The 11,098-nt window shown below is 46.9% G+C and overlaps 1 protein-coding gene across 3 annotated transcripts in view; it reads right to left on the bottom strand.

Moving 5' to 3' along the window:
• The window catches only part of SYNC (syncoilin, intermediate filament protein), a 17,325-nt gene that overhangs the window by 5,390 nt on the left and 837 nt on the right, over positions 1 to 11,098 (bottom strand). For all 3 annotated transcript variants that reach the window (XM_015408081.1, XM_015408082.1, XM_015408083.1), the window contains exon 2: positions 7,640 to 8,600. In XM_015408081.1, coding sequence (XP_015263567.1) covers positions 7,640 to 8,593 — 954 coding nt within the window. In that variant the 5' untranslated portion in view covers positions 8,594 to 8,600. The remainder of the gene's footprint in view (positions 1 to 7,639; positions 8,601 to 11,098) is intronic.

Here is an 11,098-nt window from a genome sequence, read left to right as displayed (position 1 = left end):
ATATCTATGCATTCCTCAGAGCCAAGAGTCTGCTCAGAGTCAATAATTCCCCCCACAAGTCTACCAGAGGCTAATGCTGAAGTGGTATGGATGGAGTTTGCATTGCTGGGCCCCTTTTCACACTACAGGCTTTAGCTCCTTACCCTTGCATCCAGGATAACATACAGTGTGAAGTGAGTTAAGATTTTTACAGTTGATTCCTACCTTAAACATCTGCTTTTCACGAGTTCATATATAAGTTCAGTATTCTGCACTAAGTACTGTCTATAAGACCCATATTGTTCTTGCCATTAAAAGCACAACACTTATTGGTTCTCTTTACTTGAAGCAGTAGCACCTTATGGTTCTCTGTCCCATGGGCAGCCAAAGAAAACATTTTCCTGGGCTTGATGTGCCCTGTTCCTGCCCCGTGTGTCACTGACTGTGTGTACGTAACTGGACCCCTTAGAAAGGAAGCAGAACACAAAAGAGCACTTCTTCCTTGCTCTTTCAAAGTGTATTGGGTTGTATTATTCTTATGAACACATTGATTTAAACCACCACTCTAGGGCACTTGGGCAAAACAATATGTGGAGCCTGGTCCTCCACATGTCCTCTTGGAAGTTTGGCCTGATTAAGGCTGACAGAGTTAGCTCTGTTGTAACCTGTGCAAAGTAGTTACAAGCACATTTGTGTATAACCTTGTGGATATCATACTGATATGCAGAATAAGAAGGCACAACTACTACTGTGGCCAGATGGTCTTGTTGGTGACTCCTTCTGACTTCAGCACACCACGGATTGCTTGCTAGATCAACCTATGTGATCTAACCTGCCAGCCAGCCAGTTTCTTTGCCTGAGGAGGGAGCAATGGAGACTGGGCCTTGAAGGGACTCCGGCAGCTTGCCTTGACTCCAGAAGATGTGTACATCTAAAGTATAGGGTGCCTAGAGCTGGGCCGTCTGGCTGTATGTATGAAACTGGATCATACAAGGAAACACAATAAGGAATATACCTTGGGTCAATTATAAGCTCTTTAAGAGGTGGAGGCCGTCTTGTGGGTGATTCCCATCCATCATCAGGGAAGCAGGACTAAGTTCAACTTCTTCCTGTTTCCTGTGGTGGGAGTCACCATAGGCTCAGTTCTTTTCCTGCCTCAGTAGGGAGAGCAGTTAGGTGTAGGCTCTGCCTAACACCAATTTTCCTTCTACTATTCTAACCCTATTTTTCATTTCCAACTTACCCCTCTTCTCTCTCTCGTTCTTTAAAAAAAAAAAAAAAGATTTTCCTCTCATCTCTCCCCTTTGTGGGAGCTGGGCTGTTAGTTCAGCGGCCTCCTTAACTAGGACAGCTACCTCTCAACTCGTCACCGTGGCTTCCAGAGAAGAGAGCGACGTGGGTGGGCCTCCTGAAGACAGTCGGGATCACGTGGCATGAAAGAGGGCCACGGCAGCGGCAGAGTCGCCCAGTGATGAGCAGGGCGAAGGCAGCGCTTCAAAGTGTGCCAAAGCATCACTCTCCCATGCTTACACGGAGCCCACACCGATGGCAGCGGCCATCTTGGACCAAACTTGCCACGCTACAAGTAAAGATGGGGACAGCCTTCAGTGCCTAAACCCACATTTTGAGTGCCCCGGGACCTCTGGTCAGAGCAGGGCGGATCAGATTCGGCAAATACAAGCCGGTTTTGCCCAATGAGACAATGACGGGGACAGGCAGCGGAGTGGTAACGTAAATGACAACACCCCTCCCATATCCCCAAGCGTGATGGCCTTCAGAAAGGCAATGAGCGAGGAAATAGCACAATTTTGCAGGTCGGGGGGTCGTAGCTCACATCGCTCCAGATCTTCCTCCTCTTCCTCCCCCTACCCTTCTCGGAAGCGCAGAAACAGGGGCAGCTGGCCTACTAAGGCCTCACAGAAAGGTTTCCCCAAGGGACGTTATATATATGATCCACACTTGTGTGAGGGTGATGAACTCTCCCACATATCCAGTGAAAAAGAGGAGGGAGAATTCTCATCCAATCAAGAGGATGAGGGGAGGCTATTCCTAAAGAGACTGTTGTTAAAGAGCAATTCTTCCATTTCTTTAAACCTGAAGATTTTCACTACTTGTTTGCTAAAACCTTATTAGCTCTTAATATTCAGGGCTTCCAGAGCGCAGGGAACAAGCCTCAAAAGCCACATGAACAAAATGATGGTTCAGAGATCACTGATGAGTTCTTTCCACCTGTGGATTACTTAGAAACAGCCTTTCCCTTTCCAGATTTTTATGTGAGAAAGATGAACGCAGAGTGGGCAAAGCCTTTAACAAACAAGCCATTTCCAGGTCTTTCAAGGAAATCTCATGAAGCCAATGCCATGGCTATAAAAGCATCTTCTGCGGCATCCACAGTATCTTGGGCAACTATTGTGTGGATGAGGAAATTAATTCAGATGTTACCTGATAACAACCGCAGACTGCTAGAAGGGTCCAATAGGATTCTGAAGGCCATTTCTTATACTGCTGATGCCATGGTCTTTGCTTCTAGAGCTGTGACTCCAGCCACAGCAGCCCGACACATAGTCTTGCTGAGAGCTTGGCCCACAGACTATCAATCTAAAGCCATTGTGTCACCTTACCCCTTCCAAGGGGACAAACTGTTTGGGGATTCACTAGAAAAAATACTGGTGGAACCTGTGATAAGAAAGACCCACCCAAGTCTGTCTTGGGGACAAGAGGTCAGCAGGTCCCTCTTCCTTTTGTCCATACAATAACACGTCCAGGTTCCAACAAGACAATAGAAGAGCCTCTTGGGGTACCAGCAAACAACCCTTTCGCCGCAGAGGCTTCAACAATAACAGATTCTCCAGACCTGCTGGCAACAGACAGGACAAAGGAGGAGACCCTAAGGCTAAGGCATGACTATCTAGACCCACCAGTGGGAGGACATCTGCTACTCTTCCATCTGATGTGGTTTACTTCCCACCCGGATGCGTGGACAAGAGACAATATTGCAGAAGGTTGCAAAACAGAATTTCGTTCAATTCCACATCAACGCTTTGTCATCTCTCCAACACACAAAAATCCAGTAAAGAGGGACAGAACCAGGCCTGCAACCAATCACCTTCTGCACATCCAAGCCATAGAACCCGTTCCCATAGACAAACAGACCAGAGTCTACTTCATTTTCTTCACGGTCCCCAAAAAGAACGGGGACTGGAGGATAATCCTAGATTTACTTAATACTTAAACAGATATGTAGATCTCAAACACTTTCGCATGGAAACGCTAAGATCCATTGCACAATTCCTACAACCATGGGAGTTCCTTTCTTCCATAGACTTGACAGAAGCATACATGCACATTCCAGTCTTTCCTCAACATCAGAAATTCCTACGCTTTTGCGTAGGGGAGACCCACCTGCAGTTTTGGGCACTTCCCTTCAGCCTATCCTCAGCCCCACGTGTATTTACAAAGACTCTGGTCCATCCAGTGATTTGCCTCGGGGAGAGGGGCATCCACGTCCATCCATATTTTGATGACATTTTGATCCGCTCCTCCTTGAGGGAGCAATCCCAGAATTACATGACCACGGCTATTCAGTGCCTGCAGGACTTCGGTTTCCTTGTGAATATGCAAAAGAGCTCCTTGACCCCTTCTCAGCAACTGGAACACTTGGGAGTCATAATGGACACTTGTACGTCAAAACCTTTTCTTCCTGACACGAAGGCAAAGAAGATAAAGGGGCTGGCCACACAAATCATTCAGGCAAGGACCTCCTCCTTGTCCACCCTGACCAAGATGATGGGTCTCATGGTGGCTGCCTTCGATACTCTGCAATGGGGGAGGTTCCACTTCAGGCAACTACAGGAGTTTCTTTGTCCATATCAAAACTCCATCGTCTTGAGGATGGAATTCTCCTTGACGGTGCCCCTTCAGGTGAAGACAAGTCTTTGCTGGTGGACCAAGCTGTCCAACCCATCACAAGGCAAGACGTTTTGGATACAGGACCAAATCCAGATTTTCACAGATGCCAATCTATCCGGTTGGGGGGCCACGCTCCACCATTAACCAGTTCAGGGCAGATGGTCCAAGACAGAGAAGAATCTCCGAATCAATCTTCTGGAACTTTGAGCCATATGGCCGGCACCTCAACATTTTGCCACTCAAGTCCAAAGGAACTACATCCTCATATGGACAGACAACATCTCAGCCAGCCAAGGCCTATTTAAACAAACGGGTCTTCAGGTCCCTAGCCTTACACCGGGAAGCAACCCTCTTAGTGAACTGGGCAGAAAGCAACCTGATTTCAATCAGGGTGGAACATGTGAAGGGAACCATCAACACACAGACGGACTGGTTGAGTCGCCAGACAATCCAGGAGGGCGAGTGGTTGCTGAACAAGGACATCTTCCGTCTGATAGTGTTGAAACTGGGAACTCCACAAGTGGACCTCTTCACTTCCCTGGACAACAACCAACTGGACAGATTTTATACCTTAGTGGAGGAGACAGATGCTCTTCTGTCCCCCTGGCCTGTGGGACTCCTATATGTGTTCTCTCCTCTTCCGGTACTTCCCAGACTCCTTCAGAAGATAAAGACTCTAAGGGCAGAAGTCATATTGGTGATGCCATATTGGTCTTGTCGGCCATGGTTCACGTCACTTCAAGAGATGGCAGTGGCTCCTCCTCTCAGCCTTCTGGTCTCAGAGGACATGCTGATTCAAGGCCCGATTTGGCACCCCAATCCAGGGTGGTTTTGCTTGACCGCATGGAGGTTGAAAGGGATAAGTTCTTGAATCTAGGATATAATGAGTCTGTTGTTGAGACTAGTGTTCCCTCTAAGCTGAGTTAATGTGAGCTAGCTCACAGTTTTTAGTCTCCAGCTCACACATTTTTGTCTTAGCTCAGAAAGGATGGCCCTAGAGCAAATTAATTTATGCAGTAGCCAAATTGCTCGCTCACAATTTTAATGCCAGTAGCTCACAAAGTAGAATTTTTGCTCACAAGACTCCACAGCTTAGAGGGAGCATTGGTTGAGACAATAAAGGCATCCAGAAAGCCCTCCACCTCAAGGACCTACAACACTACCTGGAAAGCCTTTGTCCGTTGATCCCGACGAAAAAAGGTTGATCCGTTACATCCCAAGGTCCAATCTATTCTGGAGTTTCTGCAGGACGGCTGTTCCAGTGGTCTTAGGGCTACGACCCTCAGAAGGCAGACGGCAGCTTTGGCCTCGGTTCTACCCCGGTACAAGGGTTTTCCTGTCTCTCACACCTTCACATCTGCCGTTTCCTTAAAGGGGCATAATTCAAGGATCCTCCACAGAAGCACAGATTTCCCACCTGGAGGCTTAATACAGTCCTTTTAGCACTCATGAAGGTACCATTTGAGCCTCTGAAGGACATTCCTCTCATATTTTTGAGGATGAAGACCTTGTTTTTAGTGGCCATTACCTCAGCCAGAAGGATCTCAGAGTTGGGCGCACTGTCCATTCTGAACTCTTCACAAGGACAAGGTAGTCCTATGAACAGATCCCTCCTTCTGCCCCAAAGTGAACACTACATTTCACACATCTCAGGAGATATGTTTACCTTCTTTCTCTCCAAATCCTACTCATCCAAAAGAAAAAATGTGGCATTATCTGGATGTGAGAAGGGCACTCAAATGCTACATTTTGAGAACGGCCTCTATTAGACAGACAGAGGCTATGTTCATTAACATTTCTCCCCCTCACATGGGGAAGATGTCTACTTCGGCCATAAGTTACACTAACAGGTCCTGCATTGTTGAGGCCTATAAGAGCATGAATCTACAAGTTCCTGCAGGCATCACGGCCCATTCCCTACGCAGCGCGGCAACAAATGCGGCCTTTGCCAATAGGGCATCAGTGGAAGAAGTCTGCAGAGCTGCCACGTGATCCTCCTTGTCCACCTTCATCAGACACTACAAGATCAACGTGTACGACGCTGCAGATGTGGCATTTGGGCAAAGAGTACTGCAGTCTGTTCTGTCTATAGATGATGACCTCCCACCCAAAGATTAGGGACAGTGCTCTGGGAGGCCCCACAAGATGGCCTCCACCTCAGAGGGAGAACAAGCATTGGCATTCACCGTAAAGGGTCCTTCTTCTCTGAGGCTTGGAGGACATCTTGGCCCTCCTGGGTCATCATCCTGTCTTTCTACTGCAAATCTTCTGACAACAATCAAACAACCAAGAACAAACTAGAATGCAGGCAGAGAGAGAGTGAGAGAACAGACAGAATTAAGTCTCTATATTAACAGGAGAGACTTCTTAACTTATTCTCATGTTCTTCCTGTTCCAGTTAGCGTTATATCTTGTTCTGACTTGTCTTAATGTTCAAGTTGTTTCTTTTCTTCAGTAAGGTTAGATTAGCACTTTGCTTTTGGAGCACCAGAACTGAGCCTAGGGTGACTCCCACCGCAGGAAACAGGAAGAAAAACTTAGTCCTGCCTCCCTGCTAATGGATGGGAATCACCCACAAGATTTCCTCCAAGCCTCAGAGGAGAAGGACCCTTCACGGTGAGTACCAATGGTCGTTTTCATTAAAAAAAAAAGGCATAGCTGCTCTGTGGGGGTTGTAGCAGCTTGTAGGACCATTTAAAGGAGACCCTGAACACATGCACAGGAAAGCTCTATTGTGCCAATGTCACATTTAGACTGGGCCCAATTCTCACTGGATTAAATGAAGCTTTTTGCCCAATACAGTGTGCATAAGAGGGCAATCTTAGGCTTACTTGGGAATAAGACCCATTTTGAATGGGAGTACAAATCTTTTTCAAAGGTTTAGCCAGTTTTAAAGACTGTGATAGGTTAACTGACACTTAAGTGATTTTTTGTGTGTATGCCTCTGTGTGTGTGTGCTTGCGTATCTGGAAGTCATGGCGACTCCTGGCGACCCCTACTGAGGGCTTGGAAAGAGAGGTGGCTTGATAGCCTGCCTCTGCATCCTGAGCCCTGGTATTCCTTGGAGGTCTCCCTTCCACTTACTTGCTTAGCTTCCACGATCTGACAAGATTGGGCTTGCCTGAGCTATCCAAGTCAGGGCAATGCTTAGTGATTTCAGAGAACATTTTCCATGTTAATGATTATTGATTCAGAATTCATGTACTGATAAAATAAATGATATCGCTCCAGCTAGGCTGTACAATTTTGGACTGTAAGTGAAGGAATGTTCCCCCCACAACCTGTGCATACACTTAACCTACTGTCAGAAGAAAGGGTTATAGCCTAGCCTTCCCAGGTTTGGTTTTTTTTAATATTGAGAGGGCTTTTTAATTTGGGGGAGCAGGCAAAGAGCTCTCTGGTCTGCAGGGGTAAATTCTCACTATGCATTCCTCCCCATTAAATCTTTCAGCTCAAGGGTTCTGAATTCTATGTGGTGGTGGGAAGTGTCATCAAGTTGCAGCCGACCCATGGAGACCCTGTAGGGTTTTCAAGGCAAGGGACGAAGAGAGGTGGTTTGCCATTGCCTGACTTCCTTGGTGGTTTCCCACCCAAGTACTAACCATAGCTGACCCCGCTTAGCTTCCAAGATCTGACAAGGTCAGGCTAGCCTGGCCCTTCCAGGTCATACACATATATTGACAGAAATTGCAGCAACCTGCTTGGTAGCTAGCTTGAGACACAGAATAGCAAGTAAGCCTAAGAATCATACCCTGTACTGAAGAACTTCTTCATCCCGTTTTTGCTTGAAGAGTAGGATTTGTTCTTCCAGGTTCCTGTTCTGCAGCCGTAGCTTGCTCACTTCTCCCTGCAGTGGTCGCAGAGTTTCTTTCAGTCTGTGGATCTCGCTCTGTGTCTTTTGCAAAGCTTTAGTGCTGGCTTCTCTGCGTTCCAAGAGACGCATCAGCTTGGGCTCATAATGTTCTTCTAGGCTCTGGCGACTCTCTGCCACAAAGCTCTCAAACTCCATGGAGAGCCGTCTGCTCTCCTGGAGATAACAGCTGTCCCTTCGGCGCCTGGGGACCTTCAGTTGCTGGCTGAACTGTTCCTTCTCTCTCTCACAAGTCTCCCTCAGCTGGGACAGTTCCTCCGAGAGCTGGCTGACCCTGCTTTCCAGTTCTTCCCGGTAGACGACGTACTGTGCCACATCGTGTCTCCTGGTTTCCAGCTGATACTGACATGACACACATTCCCGTGTCACCCTAAACAGCTTGCGTTTCACTTGCCGAATCTCATCCCTCAAGCTGTCCCTCTCAAGCTCTACTTTGGCGTGCAACCTGTAGGCTTTGAGGATTTCTTCATGGGCTTGCTTGATTTCCTCCAAGGCCGGTTCCCGCAGCTGCATGAGTTCCTGGATAAGGTGGTCCCTCTCCCTCTCTAGTTCTTCAACAGCCTCAATGCACTCCTGAAAACGATTCCCAAGTTCCTCGATGCTCATAGTTTGGTGCTCTGCAGCGTAGAGCTCCTGGCCTGCTGCGGCTGCCTGCAGCTCCGCTGGGTTGCTGATGATCCCCATTTCTTGTGAGAACGATACGTCAAGGGGATCTATGTGCAGCATCTCAAGAGCATCAGTCCCCTCAAGCTCCACAGGTATATTTTCATCCCCAGCAGCCAGCGCTGAGTTTTCTGCATCATCCAGTTCCAGAAGGGGCTCGGAATCTGCCATTGCTTCCCTGAAGTGCAAAAAGAGGGAGAGAGAGAGAGAGAGAGGTTAATCAAAGCTACAGCATCCTGAGTGACTGTCCCCTATCATGGACAGGAACTACATAGCACTGTAATAGAACCTGGGCCCTAAAAGGGCACTTCCCTGGAACATTGTTTAAAACCCTCTCATAGCACCATAGCTATCATTTGTCACCCCCTAACTTTTCTAAGCAGTTTGGGACATCTCGATTCCTTTTTCTAAAAAGCTGAAATATCTGCTTCATTGCGGTTAACACTGAAAAGTTAGGAAATTAGAACCACCTGACATCTCAAATTATTGTAAAATTATTTCTAACATCTTAAGTCACAGTTGTCAGGATTAAGGTATGCTTTTAAAAAACCGGCCTCAGTGGCATGGAAGGAGATGGCTTCCATTGTGCTCAGTTGTGAAGGATGCATTAGGAAGGGGAAGGAAGGTTTCTCTGTGGAAATGAAGGAAAGGGATGGATGGGAAGAATCCACAGAACGCTTCCTGGCAACGACCAGGAGTGGTGTGACAGGCCTCCTTAGCCACCATACGTACGGACAGAAAATTCAACCCCAGCTTGCCTAGCCAGCTTTAGCTAGCTCTTAAAAATAGGTTCTGGACCTTTGGAAAACATGAAAGACAGACCTTAGAAGTGATCCCTGGCCCTAAAGATATCCTGCTGTCCTTGACTAGAGCCAGAGCTTTCTCGGCCCTGGCTCCAACCTGGTGAAACGCTCTGCCAACTTCTATCAGGGCCCTACGGAACTTAATGCAATTCCACAGGGCTTGTAAAGCAGAGATGTTCCACTAGGCTTTTGGTTGAGGACAGCGTCGGTTTTCCATCATAGCTAGCACCTTTTCTTCCATTCTGCTCGCTTCAGCCTCCTCTTTAACCTACCCACAAGACAGAAAAACAGCCCAGAGTAGGTTTTGGATAAAATTATGGATGCTATCCAGAGATTATTAAATAAAAATAGTTGATTGTTGATTTTAATCTGTACTTTTATATTGTTTTAATCTGTTGTAAATCGCCCAGAGCCTTGTATACTCGGGGACTGAGCAATCCAGAAATGTAATGAATAAATAAATAAATAAAAATACCAGCTGAACCTTGGTGCTGCCCATCTGGGTTCCTGCTCTTTCCCAAGGAGAATTTGTCAAAGGGAAAGGGGGAGGCCAAGCCCTTTTGGATCTGGAACTGTTACATTATCAAACATGGCAAAGCTTGGGAAAAGCGGATCAGGATGTCATATTGTAGGGGCATTTCCCCTTAGCAACTGGACTAATGCTTGAAATGAAGGAAACAGTTGGGCATCCATGAAACTTCCTGGCAAAGACCAGGAATGGTGTGACAGGCCTCCTTAGCAACCATGTGCATGGACAGAAAACTCAACCCCAGCTTGCCTAGCCAGCTATCGATAGCTCTTAAAAATAGATTCCGGACCTTGGGAAAACATGAAAGACGGACCATAGAAGTCAAGCCAATGTGGCCATGTTCATTCTTTTCTTGCAGAAAAAGACTAGTATTTGGGGCACTGAATATTAGATGTTTCTGCTCTGTGGAACATTCAGGCACTGCTACTAGGTATGAGAAATCATGTAAGTGCTCATAAATCACTGTGCAGTTCCTACATATCTACAACTCTTCCAAATTTGCCTCTTCTGTATCCCTTGGGAATTGCACTGGATTTACTCCTTACGTGGGTGTCCCCACCCGCTCCTTCCATTGGAAGGTGTCAATTCAGTTTAGCATGGAATGGGCCAGGCACTTTGGTGCCACAGACAGAAATTAAAATCTGCAACTCTGTATCAGCCCCTGGAACTATGATTAAAAACTGAATATGTGACAATTTTATGCTCTTCAATAGTAACCAAGATCTACTGCCAGGATTGGCCCTGTGTTTAAGGACAGGACTGAAGATGCGCTTGACCCATGTTGAACTCCTTGGGGTACCGGCTGCTGAAGGCGTGTCATGGCAGAAATGCAGAGGGTGGAAAAAGGAACCTAGAGGAACCACATTGACTGCCCTAACTAAAATGAATGTGTGTCATAGAGCAAATGTCATGATGCCATGAGTGAGAACTAGGGGAATCAACTTGAGAGTATCTTGCTAGTCTTCTTGTAGGCAGAGGGCAATTGATGCCACTGATTACTGAAAACAAAGGATTTTAAAAAAAATTAAAATGCTGACATAGCCTCCAGTGTCTGGAACATAATGCCCAAATGAAGATATATGCACGTTATACAACATGGCTAAGGATGGGCTGAGATTTACCAGTGGCCACAAAAGGGCTGTGGCTTCCAAAGTAATAGCCTGGAGCAATCCTTGTGAGCAGCAGCTGTTTGCAGAAGGGATGGGTCCTTGGCATCACAATGCTTGAATCGCACCATGTGCTATTTGAAGGGAGGGCAGGCTCCTGTTGTGGGGTGGGGGTGGGGTGTGAATGACTGAGAAACCTGAAAAGAGTCCGTGTTTTGGGGTTAGAACCAGCAGCGGG

The sequence above is a fragment of the Gekko japonicus genome, unplaced genomic scaffold, assembly GCF_001447785.1.
Source record: "Gekko japonicus isolate JY-2015 unplaced genomic scaffold, Gekko_japonicus_V1.1 scaffold36, whole genome shotgun sequence".
Taxonomy (NCBI): domain Eukaryota; kingdom Metazoa; phylum Chordata; class Lepidosauria; order Squamata; family Gekkonidae; genus Gekko; species Gekko japonicus.
Note: the sequence above shows the minus strand (reverse complement) of the source record. Positions and strands in the feature narration are given on the sequence as shown.